At 47.4% G+C, this 21,997-nt stretch overlaps 1 protein-coding gene across 1 annotated transcript in view; it reads left to right on the forward strand.

Annotated features, from left to right (window-relative positions):
• Prkce (protein kinase C epsilon) overlaps positions 1 to 21,997 on the forward strand; it is a 491,234-nt gene that overhangs the window by 452,416 nt on the left and 16,821 nt on the right. Inside the window, exons 12-14 of the mRNA XM_074049619.1 lie at positions 1,094 to 1,232; positions 5,836 to 6,024; positions 12,170 to 12,316. Of these exons, the coding sequence (XP_073905720.1) occupies positions 1,094 to 1,232; positions 5,836 to 6,024; positions 12,170 to 12,316 (475 nt within the window). The remainder of the gene's footprint in view (positions 1 to 1,093; positions 1,233 to 5,835; positions 6,025 to 12,169; positions 12,317 to 21,997) is intronic.

The raw sequence follows: 21,997 nt of genomic DNA on the forward strand, positions 1-21,997 counted from the left end.
AGATTCTTCTACAGGGCCAGACCTGGGATTTCCAGGCCTGGGTGGTAGAATTCTTACCTAGGACCCCAGGTTTTACATAAGAACCCCAAAGTGTAAAATAGGCCAAAAGGGAGCCACACTGGTTGAGGCAAGCATGCCCCAATGGCACAGAACTACCTGAGTCCTTTAGATCAGGTTATTGCGACCAGCATACCTTCCTTCCTGCATCTTCTCAGCCTGATTCCCCCAGAATCTAGTCTTGCCCACACTCTGGGCTCCCTTGGATACAGCTTGTATTGCTCTTACTTTAGTGAATTTCAAACACTTCTTCCTGGCATTCCAGGCTCTTTGAGGTTGATTTCAACATGCCTGTCTTGCATCACTTTTCTCTAGGACTCAATTCTCTGGTCTTCTCACCACCTTTTGCATCTACCTCCCCTACTTCCCATCCCCTCTCATCATAGCCTGTCTACATATTAGCCTCTGTCCAAGTCTGAGATCTGTTATTGCAGGCACTGGCTGCCCATGGTTTCCCGCTCTGAAACCTAGCAGCAAACATAGTCAATGTCCTGCACAATAGTAACTGATTCTTACGTGGTTTTATCTGATTCATTTATGTGGACATGTGTCAGCCTGGTCCCCTTAGCTGGTTAGAGAATAGGGATAGTGGATAAGCTGCTTCTTTCTCTTGCAGCAGGGTCTAAATAGTATGAATTTCAGCGCATAATAAGGCTTCAATAACTAGCTATTGATTAGAATCCATTAAACCCAGCAGTCTTTTTTTTTTTTTTTGAAGTACTGGGGATGGAACCCAGAGCCTTGTGCATGCTTGGCAAGTATGCTACCACTGAGCTACATCCCCAACCTAAACCAGCAGCCTTGATACATTGCTGGAGTTGTAGAAGCTTCTCCCTGTTGCTGAGGATATGGAGGTACCATTGGGGGTTGGCCAACTGGGAGAGAGCCCCTGGGCTGTGGTTGGTTTGGTACCGGTCAAATCTCCTCCGGGACATTTTTTTCTGGAGTTTCCCCTAGGATGTGCACATCTCTCCAACTCAAGAAGACTCTGTCCAGGTGAGTGAGATTAACCATGTGGGCTTGGCCTGTCTTGCAGGGATTTGAAACTGGACAACATCCTTCTAGATGCAGAAGGTCACTGCAAGCTGGCTGATTTTGGGATGTGCAAGGAAGGGATTCTGAATGGCGTGACAACCACCACATTCTGTGGGACTCCAGACTACATAGCTCCTGAGGTAAGACCCTTGTACAAAGGGCTAAGGCAAGGTTCCAACACTATGCACTAGGGTCATCTAGTGGTGCTGGGAGAAGGCTCTGGAAAAGCAGGATGAATTCCAGGAAGGAGAAACAGTAAGGAAAAAGGTTTGCTGATTTCTCCATAACAATGTGGTGGCAGTGGGGAGAGAGTAGGTGAACTGAGAGTAACATTCATTCCTCAAATCTGAGCAAGTCCTCACTGAACATCACTCACCTGTCCTAGCCCATAAAACCACCAACAAATCTAAGAATAAGGCTGGGTGTGGTTGTACATGCCTGTAATCACAGCTACCCAGGAGGTAGAGATTGGGAGGATGGTGGTTCAAGGCCAGCCCATGCAAAGAATTAGTGAGATCCCAAACATGCTGGCATTGTGGTACATACCTATAATTCCCGCTACTAAGAGGCATAGTCTGAGATCAACCTATTCAAAAATAGAACCTTACCTGAAAAATGACCTAAAGCAAAAAAAGGTTGGGGCCATGGCTCATGTGGTAGAGCCCCTGTCTACCAAATGCAAGGCTCTGAGTTGAAGCCCCAGTACCACCACCAAAAAAAAAAAAAGCCCTAAGACAGAGATATTTGACTTGCATTATTGTTTTCAATTCTTATTTATCAGAATAAAGATGCCCCATTGAAAAAGGCAGCAATTAGTTCATCAGCTAGAATTTGCCTACAGTGGATCCAGGAATTGTTTGCCATTTCCACTGCAGGGGCAGTTCTACATAGTGGGCACACAGAATGGAGCAGAGCAGAGGCTAATTGTGGGTTCACCAACAGCTTGCATTGTGTGGCAGTTGTTTGGATGTTTGGCTTATCATAGCCTGTCATAGATACTTAATCAAAATGATCTTGATGGTTTTGAGACACAAAAGATGGGAAGGGAGTACCAATCCCATTAAGAAAGTCCATGGTACTAGCAGAGGTATTAGCATATATGGATTTAATTTCCTTTCAAGGGGCATTGTTTGAATACCTGCTAGACAGAAAGCAATACAGAATTAGCTGAGACACTGGTCCCTCTTCTAAAGGAACTTTGGATTTAGGAAGAGTGAAAGATAAGTGAGCAAGAAACTCAGCAGAATAAGTCAGTACCTAAAACAAGATAGTACCCTCAGGGATCAGGGAAAGCTTCTTGGAGCACTTGGAGGATGAACTGAGTGGTGAAGCATAAAGATTTCCTTTGACTGTGGGGTGAGGAGGCCACTTCTGAAAAGAAGAAGGATCTGAGCAGAGGCAAGGTAGAGAAAGAGCTTCCATATCCCTGGGCTCTGAATCCTTTCAAGGTAGGGTTTGTGTTTCTAATCTGGGTACTCCCAGGATCCAGCACACAATCAAGCTCTTGGTAATGGTTTGTTGAATGAAAAGATGGATGAGAACTCGTGAGATTTCCATATGAGCCAAAATCAAGAGATGAAAACATCTTGACCTTTTCCAGGAGAACTAGTGTGTCTAGAACAAAGAGCTTCTTCATGCTCATAATAATAAGATTTGGATAAAGGACCCAGGAATATGGCCTTGATCCTGTAGGATCAGTGGACCACTAAGGGTTCCCTTTATAGGTGGGTGCTCATCAGACCCATGCCAGAAAGAAGTCAGGCCACAGCAGTGCCCATGAGCAGGCAGAGTGTGGGGACATACCATGGAGTCTTCTCACTGACAGGACAACGTACAGGGCCTGAGGAGACCCAGGAGTGAGGATGGTGAGTTGTAACAAGTCCATTCTCTTTAGACCTGTTATCTTCTAAGAGATCCAAACAGTAGTGATTTAAGTTTCTATTAGTGTGTTCCCTTTGCAAGAACACTAAGAATGCAACCTTCAAGGAGAAATAAATGAAAACAAAGACTTTCCACTGGGTCCTGCTTTTCTCATCTTCCTCATTTATTTTTTACAATGAGAATACTTGGTTGCAGTCCCTCTGTGAGTTGATCCAGAGTCAAAGGGTCAGCAGCTAGTGTTAGGGACCCCGCCCAAGACAAACATTCACTTTACAATGAACAAAACACCCACTCAGCTTCCCTGCAAAGCAATCTGTGCTTGAAACTCTGAAGTCTGTTCATAACCAGGCAGGGTCACTCTTCCTTCCCGCTCTGCCCTTTGCCCACTGTGCAGAATCACCACAACACCGGAAACAGCCAACAATTTCAGTCTTATGGCAGGCAAATGACAGCTGATAGAGGAAGGTATTTCTGCCTTTACCAGGGGCTAGTGGGAAAATGAAATGAAGTTACGCCTCTAAAGCACTTAGCACAGTGCCCAGCCCACAGGAAGCTCTGGCTGAGACATGGCTCCCTACATGTTATCTTCTTTGCTAGGCTATGTAATGGAGCAGGAAAAACAGTTCTGAAAACTGAGACTCCAGGCCAGACTTCACCAGAATGCCCCCTGTGCCCTTGATGAAGTCAGACAGTGTGTTTGATTGAGCCTTAGGTTCCTCATCTTTCTGATGGGAATCATAAGGCCTGCCCTACCCCTCTCAGCAAGCTATTTGGAGACTCTAATAGGATTAAAGCATGGGGCTTCGAAAGGCATAAGCTTCTATTCAAATAAGAGAGGCTAACTCTGAAACCACAGCCACCTTCTGAGGCATCAGCACTGCCCCCAGACTTTTCTTCCCACCCTGTGCCCTTGGCTGAACCCTCTGGCACACCTCTCCTTTCTCCACATCTAGCCCCTGCTCCCCTGGAAATGGCTGTCAGCCCTAGACAACTCCTGATGCCATCAGGCCCAATACCTGTCCTCTCTCCTACCCCAGCTCTGACTGACAGGAGAGGCTGGCTGCCATGCCAGGTGCCCTCCCAGGGTGTGCAAAGCCTTGCCCTTCTCACCAGCTCCATTGCTGACAGGATGATTAGGACACAGATAATTAGGGCTGAGCCTAAAAGGAATTTTACAATAGATGCCACCCAAAACAAGAAGGCTTTGAAGGGAACTTGTGAAGGGTGGATACAGCCGCTCAACAGTTTCCATAGCACCATCAGTCTGGGCACACATGAGCCACCTGGAGGTCTTCTCTCCACACCACATAGGCACAGACCCCAGCTGTGCCTCGTTCCTGAGGCTAGAGGGTGACCAACTTAGTACCTAGAGCCCCTGGGTCCAGGAGTCAATGGTGTATACCAAGTAAGTGTTAGAATGAGCTGATCACAGCAGTAGGCCCTGAAGAAGGCTAGAAGAGATGCCCAGGAGAAAGAGTTGACCATGGAAAAATAATGAAAAACTCAGTAGTATGTTGGAAGTATCTGTGAACCTGAGGACCAGGCAAGGTCTTAGGATGTCATAGGATGAGAGAAAGAGCTGGGGAAATGTGGGAAAGCTTTAGAGTGGAGGTAGGATGCAGCCATGGCCTTAAAGGACAGAAACTGGTGGTGCTGGTGGGCTTGGTTGAGCTGAGTCTCATGAGGTTGAGGGAGAAGCTGTCTTTGGCTTTGGAACAAAGAATGCTGGCCCCTCAGGATGGTGGAGCTAATAGCTCTGACCTTATAGATACCTTGTACTAACCAGTGGGCAGACAGACTAACAATACTAACCAGATTTTCAACCCCAAATAAGAACTGACTGCATTTTCTCATGTTATTTTTTATTCCAAATTAAGGAGATCCCTAAACTATACATTTTTAGTGTTTTTGAATGCTTCTACCCAAGTCTTCCTAAGTTTATACCGAACAATTTGGGATTGCTCTAGGAAGGGAGTTTAGCACATCCTACATACATTTAACCCAAGTTAATTCTATGATTCTATACATTTGGCTAAAGGAAAAAAGAGAGACAGAGAGCATTGCTAAGATAATGGCCATTGTCAAAGACAGAATGCACCAGGTAATCAAGTTAACTGATTTGATCCTGTTCTTGGGCACTAGGGAGAACATTTAATCATAAGGTTGGCCTCAAAGAAAAGGAAGGGCCCTGGGGTATTTGAGAGGCTGATAAATAAGGGATTGAGCCACAAGTCTTAGGGGAATTAGGAGGAAGAACAAAAAGAGGTGGGTCTTTTCTTGGAATATTTAAAAGCAAAGTGGTCCTTTGTGGGTGGAACACAAAGGGTGGGAGAGACTGCTGTTCTTTCCTTCCAAGGAGCACAGAGCTTAGGTAAGTTTAACATTGCCTCCATTTGAGGAAGATGGAGATTCTGGTCACCTGTCCATGTAGACAGTGAGTGTGACATGGGCTGAGTGTGGTGGGAGATCTGAGCTTGCTGCACTGCTGGTCACTTACAGCTTGCTTGTGTCTCAGAATCTGCATCTCGGTCCCCTAAGTCTGATTTTAATGTCAAAATGTGCATTTTTTTAAAAATGTGGCCCTAAATGCAGTCAAGAACATCTGGTGCTCAAAGAAACAGCCATTTGTTCCCACAGGACGCTAGACTTTTGATGTTGACTTTGGCCTCCAGCAAAGTACTCCCAAACTCAGTTCTCTCTGAATGTGTTGGTTTAGATGCTCCCCTTAGGTAACACAGATCTGCTCTATGGAGGAGCTAGTTGGAAATGGAGGTGCAGATCTTCCCAGAGGTGTTTGGGCAGGGATATGTTGCCAAGGTGGTGGTCTTTGGTGGTCTCTGACGTTGCCCATTTCCTAAACAGATCTTACAGGAGTTGGAGTATGGCCCTTCAGTGGACTGGTGGGCCCTGGGGGTGCTAATGTACGAGATGATGGCTGGGCAGCCCCCCTTCGAGGCCGACAATGAGGATGACCTATTTGAGTCCATCCTCCATGACGACGTGCTCTACCCTGTCTGGCTCAGCAAGGAGGCTGTCAGCATCTTGAAAGCTGTGAGTCATTGTCCCTCACCTGTGGTTCTTCTCCCTGGAGCTCCAGTCCTACACACACACACACACACACACACACACACACACACATACACACACACACACACACACACACCTTCCTTTCTCATTTTTTCTCCCTCCTCCACCTCTGCCCACCACTACATGAGAATTCAGGACCACCCATGGGGAGTTCAGGCAGGGTTCAGAGACTGCTACTGAGAATGGGGACTAGGACAATTGCTCTTCTTGTGGGAAAGGAACGGCGTGTATGCATTTCCTGAGATGGCACGCTGTGTGCGTCTGTGCCCCCCAGCATCTCAGGGGCAGCAGTAAGTCATGAGACGTCATTTCTACCCCTTCCCTATAGAGCAAGCTCCTCCTTCCTTCTCTCCTACCTGGGGCCTGTCTGCATGGGGGTCTGCAGTGGAGAAGAGAAAGGAGGGGAAGATGGGGAGAACACTGCCCACAACAGCATCACTGTGGCTGAATCACTGATCAGAAAAGATGTGATCCACCTAAGCTCCAGGCTGGGTTCAGACACATAGCAGAGACTGTTCCTGCCCCATAGATAATCCCCCATATTTTCCAAGCACAGCTGTTTCTGCAGCATAATGACATTTATACAATGTCAAGTAAGTAGTGGTTCTTCAGTGTGGGAATGTTAGGCAGTTTACCCAAGAGTACCCTGCTAGACTGTGGCAAAACCAGTGACAGCACAGGAATCTCAACTTCCAGTCCTGGCTTCCATACCCTACCAGAACACCACAAAGCTGGGTAGTTTTCACCCCACATTCACAAAATCTGCTCTATCCAAGCACACTCTGTATGCTGTTTACTTTTCTGCTTCTTTTAATAGACTCCCAATAGTTACTTCATTATATGTATCTTGCAGAGAAATTTATCTCTCACCACAGATGGGAAATCAGTATCACTTGCCATAGTTAACATAAGTCATCATATGAAAAATTTTTAATCATTTTGCAACAAGGACTTGAACTGTCTGTCTTTCTTGCCTCAGCCCTCATCCTCCTCAGCCTCCCCTGGCTTCTTGAGGCCTTGAAGCCTCCCAGCCAGCCACTGGCTCAGCTGAGACCCTGCCACGTTAAAGCCCTGTTCATCATTGTTTTCTGGGCACTGGCCATGGTCTCCCCTTGCATGTAGGCAGTTTTTTCTCCATCTACTTTGCTGTTGCCCCTCAGTTTGGGTGTTTCCAAGTGTTGGCTCAGTAGCCCTTAGGTTAATGAGGCTTATTCTGTCCCACCCCACCACTTGAAGAATGTAAACTTGCCATCCTCCCTGCTCACCCTTATCCTGCTCCATTTACTCCTGGTAGCAGCTTCTACTTTCCAATCTACTATAAAGATGATGTGTTATGTTTATGGCCTGTTTCCTTCCACAAGTATATAAGCCCCATGAGGCCAGGGATTTTGTTACTTTATCTCACGGATGCACCTGAGGGCAAAGAACAATGCCTGGTGCATCACAGGTGCTGAGTAGGGCATTTGTTCGTGGCAGCAGCTCTTAGTGCTGTACTCTTTACTCTTAACTATAGGTTGCAAACTAAAGCCTACAGTCCAAGGAGGTGGACTCAGTTGGGGCAAATCTGCTGGAGAGCCCACACCTGTCTCAAGGTGTCCACTTGTGGCTCCAGCTGATTGTTAGCATGCAGCAATGAGGACTTCCCCTCATCATGCCTGACTCTCCAAAGGAAGCCTGAAATCCAGATTGCTATGTCAAATCTCTCCATGTAAAATGATTGTATCTTGTTTAATTAAAAGGAATATGGGACCGAGCATGGTGGCTCCCACTATAATTACCTATCAGGAGGGGGAAATTAGGAGGATTGAGGTTTGAGGCCAGCCTAGGCAAAAAATTAGCGAGGACCCCTGCCCCACCCCCCATCGCAACCAAAAAAGCTGGGTATAGTGATGTGTGCCTGTCATCCTAGTTACGTGGAGAGCATAAGTAGGAGGATCGTGGTCCAGGCGAGACCCTATCTCAAAAATAACTAAAGCAAAAAGGCCAGGGAGCATGGTTGAAGTGGTAGAGCACCTAGTGCAAGGCCCTGAGTTTAAACCTCAGTACCTCAAAAAAAAGAAAAAGCAGCCAAAGCAAAGCCCTGTGTGAGTTATCCTTGGGTGGCAACCCTTAACCTCCACCTTTGCCTGCTCCTTGCTGGTGTGACTCACTGGTCCCTGCTTGATCCCTTTAGGACAGAATTCTAGGCACTGCCTGACTCTGGGCTCTCACCAGCCCTGTGCTCTCCCCTGCTCTGCACCAATGTCAGGGATCCCCACAGCCTAGAGGCATGGGTCCAAGACTCTAGGCTTGTGTCCCCAAGTCCCTGCTCAGTACTGCCACCCAGCTATCCACATTTAGTGCACTCCAAACTGAACTCCTGAGTGACCGCCTCAAACCTTCTCAGTCCCAAGCTCCTTGGCTCAGTGATTGGTACCTCCAACCTCCTGCCTGCATAGCAGAAATTTGGTGGTGGCCTTGACTTTGCCCTTCCTCCTCCCACCCCCCCCCCCGCATCTATTCAGTCATTGGGTCCCTTCTTCCTCCCCAAATTTTCTATTCTGGTTGCCTTTCTCTATCTTTGCCCATGCTGGCCTCAAACTTGATCCTCCTGATCTCCCTGTCCACGTAGTTGGGATTATCGGTGTGGGCCACCCATGCCTGGCCCCATATTCCTTTTAACTGAACAAGTTACAATCATTTCACATAGAGAGATTTGACATACCTGAGTGTCAGTCACTGTCACCTCTCCCTTGATGATTCATCCTCACAGAGCCCCCACCTGCCTCCTTGTCATTTCTGTACTTCATGCGTCTCATGCCTTATGCCCTATATGACCACATGCTGCAATTAGGGAAGAACCCCATCTTCAAAGCAGCCCCTGAGGTCCTGTACCAGGCCCTGTCTGCTGCTCAGGTGACCTCGCTGGCTGAGCTCAAGCCTCTTTGACCTGTGTGCAAGTCCTTCCTGCTCTAGATTTCTGTGTCTTCCTTCCCCCAGTCTACTCTCTACTCTCCCCATTTGCCTGGGTACTTCTTGCTCCGCCCCCAAGTCTCAACCCCAGTGTTTCTTCCTCAGGGGAACTTTTGCCTACTTCCCTGATAATAGGCTCATGGTCTGCTGTGCTTCTCTAGTGTCATTCATCACGATCTCAATTAATTGATTCTTTGGTGAATTGCTGATGTCTTCTCAGGCCCTCCCCCCTCACTAATGTGCATGCTCCATGATGCAGGAAACATGTGTCTCACATCGTCACATGTTCACAGGAAGAGGAGAGGGGGATTGTAGTAGCAGTGCTAAGCTCCTCCCAGGCTGCATTCAGGAAATCTCTCAGAATCCAGAGGTGACTACAGTGTGGCCAGATTTCTATCCAGTCTCTTCGCATTCCTTCAGGAAGGCCAGGCCATGGAGAGGAAGAGCACCTCACTCAGGAGAAGGAGTGCTTACTTTTGGAATCGGTAGGATAGTCACATGGTTTTTGAAAAAGCCAAAAGTATAAAATGGGGCATAGTAAAAGGCCTCTGTCTTCTCACTCCCATGTCTCATGGTCTGAACCCCATGGGTGGCTCTGTTTTTAGATCTTTCTATAGCCTACAGATATCAATTCTTATTTCTTTGCCTTTTTTTAAACAAATGCTAAAAGGCTTGACATGTATTTCATTTTCCTCTCAACAAGGGAATCTTGACTCTTCTACTCAGTGACACAGCTTGACACACATATGTCCATTTGCTCTGCCTGCCCTTTTACTTTGGGGCTGTGGTGTGGGGCAGCTGCTGGGTGGGTCCTCCGCAGAGGACTCTCCTGGGCAATTGCCGGAAGGTGGACACAGAACCTTGTCCTGCTCCAGTTCTCAGAGCCCCATCCAGCCCCAAGACAGCTGAAGAGCTGGGGAATAGCTGCTAGCACCATAGCAGCCAGGACACTGTGAGTCCCCCTGATGAGTCCCCCTGTGAGTCCCCCTGATGGCACAGCAGCAGAGCCCTCTCATTTTGGATGACTCAGAACAGTAGTTCTCCACTGAGGGCCATTTTGCCACCCCCTCTCCAGACACACACACACATGTGGCAATGTCTGGAGATATTTTTGGATGACACAACTTGGGGTGGGGGTGGCTGCTTCTGGCCTGTAAAGGGTATGGGTCAGGGGGTTTGCTAAACAGCTTATCATGCCCAGGACAGTCCCCACAACAAAGACGTATCCAGTGCAAAATGTCAGCAGCACCAAGGTTGAACAACTTTGACGTGGAGAGATTCAGAAATCAGAGGTCACGCCATGCTAACTGCTTAGTATCTTCTAGAAGAGAGCCTCCGGCTCAGGGGAAGCATTCTGACACACTTATCCCTAGCCTGATTCTTCCCCTTCCAGAAGTCAGAGGCAGGAAGAGCTGTGGAAGTAAAGAGAACACATCTACTCCCTTGGCCTTGAACTCTCCACTTCCTCACATTGTCATTTGATTTTTAGAGTTTTCTCTAACTCTGGTCTCAGAGCTGTGTCTCTGAGTGTGTGTCTCTGGGGGTACTGCCTGTGTGAACGTGGTACAGAACTCTAGAGAAGGCCATTTGAATCAGAGAGTTATGTATGTACAACCTCTGTAATAGTGGCCATCCTACTGCCTGTCTTCCCCAGCACTGTGTCCTGAGGCCCAGCCTTCAGCGTCCTAGTCAGTCATCAGGGTTTACAGCGTGCAGGAAACAGGAGGCAGGCACTGAGTCAGGTGCTAGGCAGATGGGTCTGGTTTCTAAATCACAGAGCTTACCAAGAGACATTTGAATAAATTATAATTTAAGAAAAAACAAGAAACATGGGGCCCAAGGTACCAATAGTGGGAGGAATCTAGGGAAACTTCACAGAAGAGGCAACATTTTGACAGATTCTTGGAGAATGGCTCAGTATTGGAGAGGAGCATTCAATCAGAAAGATTAAAGGATGCCGAGGGCTGGCAAGGTAGACATGGTTCAGACGGGAGCCTCCTGTGTGCCATATCAAGAAGTATAGACTTCATGGTGTGGGGCACCCAAGGTCTTTAAGCAGGAGTGACCTCACTGACATGTTAGATGAGAGAGAGATCGAATGCTTCTGTCCCATTCCCATTCGCATCTCGTCGGCGCTCCTTCACCCTCTTACCTGCAGCTCTCCCCAAAGCAGTCCTACGTGATTTGGTTTCAACAGTACCAGGTGAGAGATGGTAGGAGGTGTTGCTCCCGGCCCAAGACGGTCTGTCTCCCTTACTGGTGAATCCTGAAATTCAACCATTATAGATTACTCCATTGTCTTATACTTTGCACTCTCAAGTTCCTTTGCCCCATGAAATGTAGCACTTTGTCTCTAACACACATGCATACATACACCTTCATTTCCGGCGGCTCTCAGAAATGTTTCCCCTACTAGCATTTTTGGGGGATTATATTGGTATGCAGTTGTTCAGTTATGGTGATATTCACCATCAGGACTGACTCATTTAATAGAAATGAATTCACCTGGAGTCGGGGGGTGGGCACAGAACACCACCTAGATCATAATACAACTCAGTGTGCTTTGCCCATAAGCAATAATCCTTTCCTTTTCTTGTTCTTTACATTTTGACCTACATGGGCATTTTTGTGTAGAGACTGTAAATTCAAATATTAAAAAGTGGGCATGGCCAGGGATGGGAAAAGGAAAGGGGCAGGAGTTACATTTGATCATTTACCTGTACATGAATACCTGGTCTTCTTTCTTTACCTCAAAAAGAACTTGACCTCTCGCTGTTAATCCTAGTCTCATTGGTGAGAAGACTTGGGACTCTCAGGGAATCAGAGAGGTAGTAAGGATCTGAGATCCTAATCTCAACTTGGTAGCCATGTGACTTTGGCCTGGTTAATTAGCCTCTCTGTACCTCAAGTACCTCTCTTAAAAGTAGAGATAACAATAGTACCCCCCCCCACACACACACACATGCTATGTTTACAGTGGTGATTGGCACATACCACATCATATAGGCAAGAGTCACAGAACACCCCAAGAATGAGGTTCCTACAAGTGCAAACACAGGCATAGGAGGTGACTTGGAAGATGCTTCCTAGACTGGCTTCAGTCTCTGCCTTGCAGCCTATGCAAGGCTAATTCTATGTCATTTCCTTATGTCCACAGTTCATGACCAAGAACCCCCACAAGCGCCTGGGCTGTGTGGCTGCGCAGAACGGTGAGGACGCCATCAAGCAGCACCCGTTTTTCAAGGAAATCGACTGGGTGCTCTTGGAGCAGAAGAAGATCAAGCCCCCCTTCAAACCAAGAATTGTAAGTGGAGCCCTAAGCACCTTCCACTCCAAGGGTCAGCTGGGCACCTGTGCAGTAGGCTGTGTGTGCCCAGAAGGCCTGGCCTGGGGCACAGGTGCCAAAGGCAGGTTGTGGTTGGGACCCTCTCTGAGGGAGAGAATCTCAGGCCCTGATCATTGACAGCTGAAAATATGAAACCAACAATCAACTGAGGTGATGGTCTGTGAGGGTCACAGAAGAGCACTTCTTATCTAAATAGAGGCTCACCTGTATATTTTGATCAAAAAAATATGACTGGGGGCATGGCTCAAGTAGCAGATCACCTGCCTAGCAAGCAAGAGACCCTAAGTTCAAACCCCATTACTGCCAAAAAAAAAAAAAAAAAGAAAAGAAAAAAAAAAAAATATATATATATATAGAGAGAGAGAGAGAGAGAGAGAGATGATGCTAGTTTTCCTTACTTGATAGCAATATAAGGTTTCCTCATAGATAAATGGGGTTGGTTTTTGAAAGAGTACATTTCAAGGAACATATTAACTAAATACTACTCAAGGTCATTATGCGCCACTAGCACAGAGCATGATGCTGGGACTCAGTGCTGTGTAAAAAGACTGGCCTTGGAATTCTGCACGGCAGTCCCACCTGAATAGGCCATTTCTTGAGCCCTCTCAGAGTCCCTTCTCTTCCTGCCTTCCATCCTTGTTCTGCCAACTCCCACATGCCAAACATGGGGGTAAGGAGAGTTAAGGGTATGCGACATTCAGAGGTTGGGAAGAGGAGCAGAACTGCCATCTGGACTGTGGGCTTGACTCAGAAGACAAAGACCATGTCCTGGCAGTAGTCTTCTGCTGAAATGGGGAGAGTTCTGTTTCTGAGAGAGGGAAAGTGTGTGTGTGTGTGTGTGTGTGTGTGTGTGTGTGTGTGTGTGTGTGTGTGTGTATGGGGAGATGTTAATTCTGTTGTTTCATAGCCCAGTGAGATGATCTTTCTCAGACTGAACATCCAGATAGCCAGGGGACAGACTCTTGCAAGTAAAAGGGGAGAATATAATACACAAGTTTATTGGGCAGGAACCCAGAGCCGTGAGGCCAGGGCCCAAGACAAAATTGACCTGAGATCATCCAGTCAGCCCTCCATTATCCACATTCTTTCAGGAAAGCCTTGTCTCCTCACCTCCAAGTGTAGAAAAGACCCTCCTGAGCTTTGTAAATCCTGAGAGAAGAATTCCATTCTACTCCACAATGTTTTCTGGGGAGCCATTACTGATAGTGCTATGATCTTAGAATGCTCCATGGGCATGGTTCAGGCCTCTACCAGACCTGAGCATGGCAGGTGGACCATATCTGGATGCTTTATCCTGTCATAGTTCCTCATGTGCTTCCTTCTTCAGTTGGCATGGTTTTTCTGGGGAGAGCACAGAGCTTGGGACCAGCTAGGTTTAGGGTCACCATCTTTCTTTTTGAACTTGTCTTCCACTCTAGCGCATCTCACCATGGCTCTAGGCTTCTGCTCCAAGCCCATGCTGTGGGTTTAAGGAAGGATTGGGTCACAAGCCACTCAGGCTGACTGTCCCCTGCTGCCGCAGGGCTCATTGCACATGCCAACCTGCCCAATGGCTGGGAGCTGGGACCTCTACGAGTGGTCTCAAAGAACAAGATTAACTGAACCACTGATAGAATGGGGGAACTGGGTCACCAGAGGCCTCATGAAAGAGGAGGAAAAACTAAAGAAAGGCTCAGATCGTAGGGTAAATCTTAATTTAGATTTAATCTAAGTTAATCAACTCCTAGAAAAATGAGAAATCAAGCTAAGTAAAGAATCCAGGCTCAATGAACAGAAACCCATTTGGAGATCAGTAACTGGTCAGACATCAGCACTATCTACAGAATGGGTAGAACTTACATGGAAATTCTTATGTCAGCAAAACCACTATGAACTAGGTTTGGGGAGCCCCAGGCCCAGTGTGGGTGGACAGGAATGGATGAATAAGTTTACTGTGAGAGGAGAGGTACAGGGAAGGCCCTGCAGTCTGAAGGGGAAGGATGGCTGGTGTGGACAGAGGAAGCCTGAAAGTCTGTAGAGAGACCCCTGGAAGGAAGGAAGTAGTGAAGAGCCTTAATTATAAGTCACAAAGGACATTTCAATGTAGGAATCATGGAGACAAGTCTTTCCCTGAGATGTAATAGGTGACAGGAACTCAATTGTCAAAGGCCTGTCCCAAGAGTTTTTACTCAAATCTATTAGAAGTGTGGGATCTGGAAGTTAAGCAATATCCAAAGTCCTTCCCAAAGCCCTGGCACTCCCAAGAGCCCCTCACCGTTTCCACCCCAGAAGCTTCTCGGTATTCCCACTCCAGGAGCCCCTCACTGTTCCTATCCCAGGAGTTCCTCACTGAAGTTTCCTAGGAGCCCTTTGGTGGGCTTCCGGCCTTTAGTTTGAGATGGAGTGACCAGTGTAAATGCAGACCTTCTGAGAGAAGTCACTCCTGGAACAGTGCCCACCTCCCCATACAGTGAAGGTAGAATGAGGGGAGGGCCATGAGGAAGAGTTGTAAGGTGACTATGTGTCTGAGAACTGAGGCAGAGGCCAGACACAGGAAAGCTGAAAAGAGTGAGGAAAAATGAGTGGATGCCAGCACTCAACCTAGTCCACAATGTGCAGGCTTCGCCCTGGCCCAGGCAGTCAGTGAGCCCTTCTGGCTAGTCCTGGCTACTGTGAAGTGGCTACTGTGGGCAGAGGTGTGAGGAGCTCCTGGGAACCGGCAGGAGAAAGTACTTCTCTAGGTCAGAAGTTAGAGGGGACCCTACCTCCCCCTGACCCCTGGAGCACAAGAGATCAGGACTTCCCTTCCTTTGGGTCACTCCAGAACCCCCACCTTGGACTGAAGGGCAGGATTCTGCTCACTTCCTTTGCTGGGGGGATCAAGTGGTCTTCCAGGGGCTTCCCTAGCCCTTGAGAAGATGACAAAAAGAATGATGTTGGTCATCTATAAGCTCCCAACATCTGTCTTAGTCAATTTCCTATAGTGTCTTCACTATTGCTGTGGAAATCGTCTCTTGTGCCTGTTCCCACTCTGCCCCCAAATTGCCAGAGTTATCCCTGACCCTGGTCAGGGAAGAGGTTTTATTAGGCTGATTTAATGTCAGATGGGAACAGAGACTGAGAACATCTGGGAAGGGGAGCATGAAACATTGTACAGGAGGTGTTTCTGGTCACACTGGCTGAATCATGTGGATCCTTACAGTGCTCTCAGCTATGGGTCTTTATTCAAGACCTATTCAAGCTAGTTAAATACCTGATCACATTTCCATCCTTGAGTCCTTAAATTGCTCTCAAGAAAAATATCAAAATTGGGAGAACAAAAAGAATAACTGACATCTAGTTAGCCCTCAGAAAGGTGTCCCAACTCTGCCCCTGACTTGAAATCTCTTTTCAGAAACATGGAAATGGCCCTAGCCTTTGTCACCTATGGGCTTGAGTCTAGCAGAAACAGATGTTAAGTTGAATTAAAACCACTGCAACAATGAATATACTGTATTTCTCATCTCAGAAAGCCTCACAGGACCAGTGTGAAAACTCACACCAGGTTTTTATGAGCCATCACCCCCTCTGTGGTACGGGTGCCTAGCCCAGATGGCAGCAATGGGACAGACCTTTGCTCCACTAGCAGATACAGCCTTACCATAGGCAAACCACATAATCACACACAAGAAGTCATAAGGGAGACGGTGGGAAGCTGAGGCATGTCCCCACAAAGTTGTCCTTCTACTCATGGGGCAGGGGTTCCATCATCAGACTGGCTTTCCTTGAAGTTAAGGTGTCATATAACTTAGTTGCCTTCCTAGGAGAGCTAGAGAAGAAAGGGCTTTGACAGAGAGGGGAGCTGGTTCAGAGCCTGACATTGGCTAGAAGCAGCCCAGGCAGAGAACTATCAGCCAGGAACAGCATAAAGTTCTTAGATCCCAGGACTCAAGAATAGATTCTATGTGAAAGAAAAGACACTGGAAGGGTCTATGAGCAAACAGCACCAGCCTTGCAGTTGGTGGTGGCCCAAGGAGACATTTGGAGATGTTTAAATAAGCAAGGAGGGCAGTGCACAAATGCCCCCTGCCTGGTAAGAAGGGACACCTCCAGGGAAATTCAGTCCCGTGCTGGATATGTGAGGGAGCTGGGGATTTCCTCTGTCTAGGGCTAGTTCCACTTGCTCTCGAGCTATGTCCTGTTGATATCACACCAGAATGCCACTATCCTCAGAAACCTGCTCCATAGTGATTGCCCCACTCCTCAGTTTGCCATGGAACTGAATCATCTGAGGGATATCCTGCCTGTAGGATTCAGGAAGGAACTGGTTTTGTCAGGTGCTGGAGGTAAGGCCAGGAAGGCCACATTACCAGTCTAGCACTCGAGAACAGCCAAGGTGCAATGGCACATGTTATCAGAGCTTCTGACCCTCCCCACTCCCACCACACACCCAAACCTGCTGCAGCCCGGACATGCTTAGATGGAGGCATGTGGATGCATTAGGAGAATAGCTCCCAATCTGACTCCCACCCCCTCTACAGGAAGCCTCTCTGCTCTGAAGATATCACCAAGGAGATTGTCCAGATTCAAGGCTGGAATTTGGCCACTGGTCAGGTTCCATCACATACCTCAACTGGCTGCTGTCCCCTCTAGGCTTTTGCCTTCCTGAGATGTTTGTTAAACTGAGATTTCTGCTCTCCTGGCGCCTACGCCTCTCTTTCTTACCCCTGTCCCAATTCTCCAGCTGTCATGAATGCAAACTAGGTTTCCTGCCTTCAGGTTGTCACCCTCTGTACTAATCCCCAACCCAAGACACTTCTCAGTAGCCTCTGCTTCAGCATGGAGAGTTTCCTCTCATCTGTTCTTCCAGTTGTTGTATATATCCTCCCTCCTCTGCATTCTCTTTTATATTCCTCTTGTCTACCCTTTATCCATCCACATGCCAAACCAAAGACTTTATGCCAAATTGTACTCAAATCAGTTTTCCAGGGGTGACTGACTTCAGAGCAAGGACACATGGGAGGGATTGGGGGATGATGTCTGATGGTAGGTACACCAGCAGTAGGTGGACAGGGATCTAGGAAATCCATCAAAGCTGCTGCCAAAGCTTTTGACACTGGATACAATGTCAAGGCATGGGATCCAGTGGTCTGTCCCATTGGGGATTTCCTTCCAAGATGGTGCACTCTCTGATCACCAATGAAAGTAGCACATTTAGCTCATGTGCTAATGTTGGGCTTACCTTCTTTGGGGACCATAAGGGGAAGAATGATATGTTTGGTGTGACCAAAGGGTATCATCTGACCTTGCAAATCTTGGGATATTCTGCTTGCTTCTGGCCTCCTCTTGTGTACCCACTTCTTGTCCCCCAAAGTATTAGGCTCTGAGATTACAGCTCTTGGGGCTTCTGCTCTAGAATGAGTAAATCCAGTATAGAAAAGACAGAGTTACCTTCCCAGAAGCCTAGCTGTCCTCAGTGAATGCCAAAGGCAATGAGGGAAATGGCGGCCAAGTAAACTTCTCTTTGTGTACATGTTCTCTCTTTTCAAGTTTGCTTCAGTGTGAATGTCCCTCTTTAAGGTAAGGCCTCCAGAATGGGGAGTCTCTCCAGGTAGGTGAGCCCACAGGCCGGTGACATAGAGGCCCCTTTCAACCTCATGATCCGTCTCCATCCAGCCATCCATACTGCATGGCAGGACCCCCAAGGGAGGCCCCTCCTGCATGCTCCTGCATGATTGGGCTGTGCTGAGAGGAAACCTGGGAAGTGGGCTAGAGATCCTCACACCCTCACCTACTTAGAGCCCAAAGAGAAGGCAGCCTCTTCCCTTGAAGCTAGCCCACCTGCCCAGGGACTGTGATAGCACAGACCATGATGCCAGAAGCCAGAGGACCATTAGGCACCATCTTTATCCTCCATCCTAGTGGAGGAGGAGCAGAACTCAGCCAGGTCCTACAGCCTATCACTGAGGACATCCCCCAGACTGTGTCCATGCCCTCGTGAGGGCCTTTAGCTTCCAAGAGGCTATAAGCTCCTTCAAAGGGCGAGGGCTCTGGGCCAGGGTTTGAGGGCATGGGAAGAGTCTAGAAACCTGTTGGTGGTGGCATGGAACAGTGGACAGGGAACTGGCTCTGACCTCAGTGAGACTAGGGTTGAGTAAGCTTGCTCTTCTAAGACAGCCATGTGATCCTAAGAATTCACCTCACCCTGGACCTCTGGCCTCCTTATCTGTAAAATGGGATGAGATTACTTCCTCCTAGAATTCTGAACAGGGCGAGCAACAAACCTAAGATGCTTTGTACTCTATAGCTTCTCAGGGAATTTTAGTCTCCCAATGTCATCTCCATGTACTGCCCCCTGCCCCAGCCTGTTAAAGTCCTCTTCCTTTCACCCAATACTCTAAGAACTAAGAGTTACGGATTGTAGGGGTGATGTAATGTTCAGAGACTGGGCTTTGGAATCAGACACAACTCGGTTCCGGTTTGACCTGTGGGATCTTAGAATGATTAGCCCAGTGCCTGATATCCATTAAGCACTTGGAATGACAAGGAAGGCCACAGGAGTCTTGGGCTTAGGAAAGCCGGCCTGGACAGTACTTCTGCAGAAGGGGTAAGGGGCCAGGCATCCAGATAAGAGGGAGAATAGCACATTTAGTCAGGCAGTAGCCATGAGAGTGCAGAAAGGCCTTTGGAGGCTAGGGAGGAACACAACTCAGAAATCCAGGCCAAAATTCAGAAATTCACATAGCCACTGATTAAGCTTGGGGAATCTCTAGAGAAGGGAAGTGCTATAAGAGGAGGGGGTGACTCATTCAGATGCCAGATTCCCAAGTGTTTTTGCCTCTTGGGGCAGTGCTCCAAGTTTTCCCACAGTACCAGTCACCCCCTTTTAATCCCTGAACATGCTCACCTCCTTTATTGGCCCTACCTTCATTCTCAGTCATGGTTTTGCTAAACACAGTCTCAGTGCCCCAGCTTTGAAATGGTAGCTGTCACCAATGAGACACCATTCCAGGATGGCAGGTTCCCAGGTTTCTCTAAGCTAAGCAGCTGTGGTAGAGCATCATGGACTCTGCACAAGAAATTCTGCCATCTGAGGACTTTGATTTCACGAGGATTCCTAGGGCTTGGGGTGGGGGTCCAGCCAGTATGTCATGTTAGTCCCCAGTCTCCACTTACACCCAAGGGAAGTGTCTGGTGAGACTGGCCTGGGCTTGGTTGGGCATTTATAAGCTCCTGAGTTTTCCTTTATGTGGCTGTTAGGTTGAGATATGCCTTCATGAGTTCATCAAAGTAGTGTTTATTGACCTTAATCTTCTGCCTGCCCACCAGCACTTGAAGTAGCACAGGGCCTGCTGGGAGATCTTGAAGGGCACATGTAATAAAAGGAGCAAGGAGCAGGAGAAATTGGGGCTGACACTCTGGAGGAGCTAAATCTAGGCAGAGAAAGCTAGGAAAGGTTAGGAAAAAGAGGAGCAACTGGGAAAAGGTGACTTTAGATCACTTCTAATCAACGGGGATTTATTGAGAATGTACTTGCTGCTTTCTCCCCAGCAGTTGAGGGGAAGGTTGGTAAAAGGAAGAAAATAATCCCCCATTATCACCATCACAGTACCACCTGGAGAAGTTTAGCAGCAGGAGAAGACTCTACAAGATGAAACACTTAGGGTATAACAGGCAATAGGGTATAAAACCCAGGACCTAACCCTGGGTGCTTGTTTGGGAGAGGAGTTTTGAACCTACCTCTCAAGGTTGCAGGACAGAAGGTGAGAGATGGCATGAAGAAGAGGGCTTTGCCAGACAGGCTGAGAGCTAAGGTATCTGTGGTCCCAGGAGCCTTGTGTAGGGCCATGTTCCACCCTCAAGCCCTGTAGAAAATCCTAATCAGGTGGGGCCACATTGCTGGAGGAGCAATGTCCTTCTACCCTTCTCTGCAGAGAGGGCAAAAGATGGTCCAGTAGCCTGGAGTACAAGGATAGTGATCAGAGGCTGGCTCTTGTGCATCCAAGTAAAAGCAGAAAGAACCTCAATCCTCCCCAAGTTGAGGCTCAGATCTACGGTCCTTAAGCCAAGTCTGCATTTGCTATTTGAAGACTACAGGTATACAGAGACACTTTGCAGGCTAACCAGGTCCCTGGCCTGAATTGACCTTCAAAGTTAGGGCTTTGAGTCTCAGGGCTTTGATTATTCAGGGGCACATTGGTCATGGGAAGAAACCCCAGGGAATATAGTTTTGCATTTGGGGGACTGGTGCCCTATTCAATTCCTATTGTTTGTGTGGTTGAGGGGACAGGGGGATGAGTAACAGACATTTCATTATTATTCCAGAATTTTTGGATTTACCAGATACACATTAGGTTTGTGAAGGTTTGCTAAGGTTCCACATCAAACCCTGTCTCTTCAGATTGAGATGACCTGGCCACATGCATCCAGGCCAACTTCCCTCCATCTTTTTCTAGCTACCGCTTTCTAAGACCTACTCTCTCTTGAAAGAGGCTTTCTTGGAGCACAGACCTTGGGTGTCAATGGAGCATTTCAGGCATGTGAGCCCAGATGAATATGGAAGAGGATTGAGAAAGGCTGGACCTGTGGAAATATGAAATCAACTTGCCCTGAGTTAGGAAGGAGGAAAATCACATCCTTGAAAGTAGGTTTATCAATAGAGATGACCTAGAAAATAAATCAGAACTGGTCTTAGGACTTTAGTCAGCATCTCTGCTAGTGTCAGGCAGCAGCAGGGCTCACAGTCTTCCTGTGGAGGCATGGGAGACTGGGCCACAGGTACCTGGCATGTGGGTGTTTCACGAAATGATTAAGAATACAGTAATCCCAAAAAATGGGACTCCGGAATTAAGCACCCAAACTGTATCACAGGCAGCAAGCAAGCTAAGGGAAAACTCTGGTTGGAGCTGTGGCTGGTCCCTGTTGTTACTATCTGTGCCCACCTTGAGCAAGTGACTGGAGCTCTCTACTCCCTTCCTATAAAACGAGGGACTTAAGTAATCCTGGAGGTTCCTTCCAACCCTCCATGTAAGCATGCTCTGTGAGGGCAGAGATTTATGAGGTTTTTAAATCAATCTTATTGGAATAAAAATTTACACACTACAACACATCCACTTAAAGTGTACATTTTGATGAATTTTTTAAATGTATGTACCCATGTATCGGCTGACAGGCTGAATACAAAGAACATCTCTGTCTTCCCCCAAAAGATGCCTTTAGCTCCAAGTGACTCTAATCTGCTTTCTGTCATTGCAATTAAATTGGATTTCTAGAGTTTCACATAAATGAAGCTGCATAGTATTATTACGTTTTTTTTGTGTGTTTGGTCTCATTCAGCATCATGGTTTTGAGATATGAGGCTTATATTTTAAGTTTTAGTTATAGAAAATTTCAGTCACAGAGAGAACAGTCCAATAGACCTATTGCCCAAAGTCAAAAATTAACACCATATGGTTTATCTATCAAGGGATAGAGTTTCACCTGCTTTGCTCACAGGTGTACCTCCAGCACTTAGAACTCTTCCTGGCACATAGCATGTATTTAGTCTCTTTTTGTGGATGAATGAACGGATTATAGAGCTTTCAGGAATGTCCACAATGTCTGTCTAGAGAGTATTTCTCTCCCAGATCTATCTCTAAATTCTCCTCTCCTCCAAGACTGATTCCAGTTTATACCTGGAAA

The sequence above is a fragment of the Castor canadensis genome, chromosome 12, assembly GCF_047511655.1.
Source record: "Castor canadensis chromosome 12, mCasCan1.hap1v2, whole genome shotgun sequence".
Taxonomy (NCBI): Eukaryota; Metazoa; Chordata; class Mammalia; order Rodentia; family Castoridae; genus Castor; species Castor canadensis.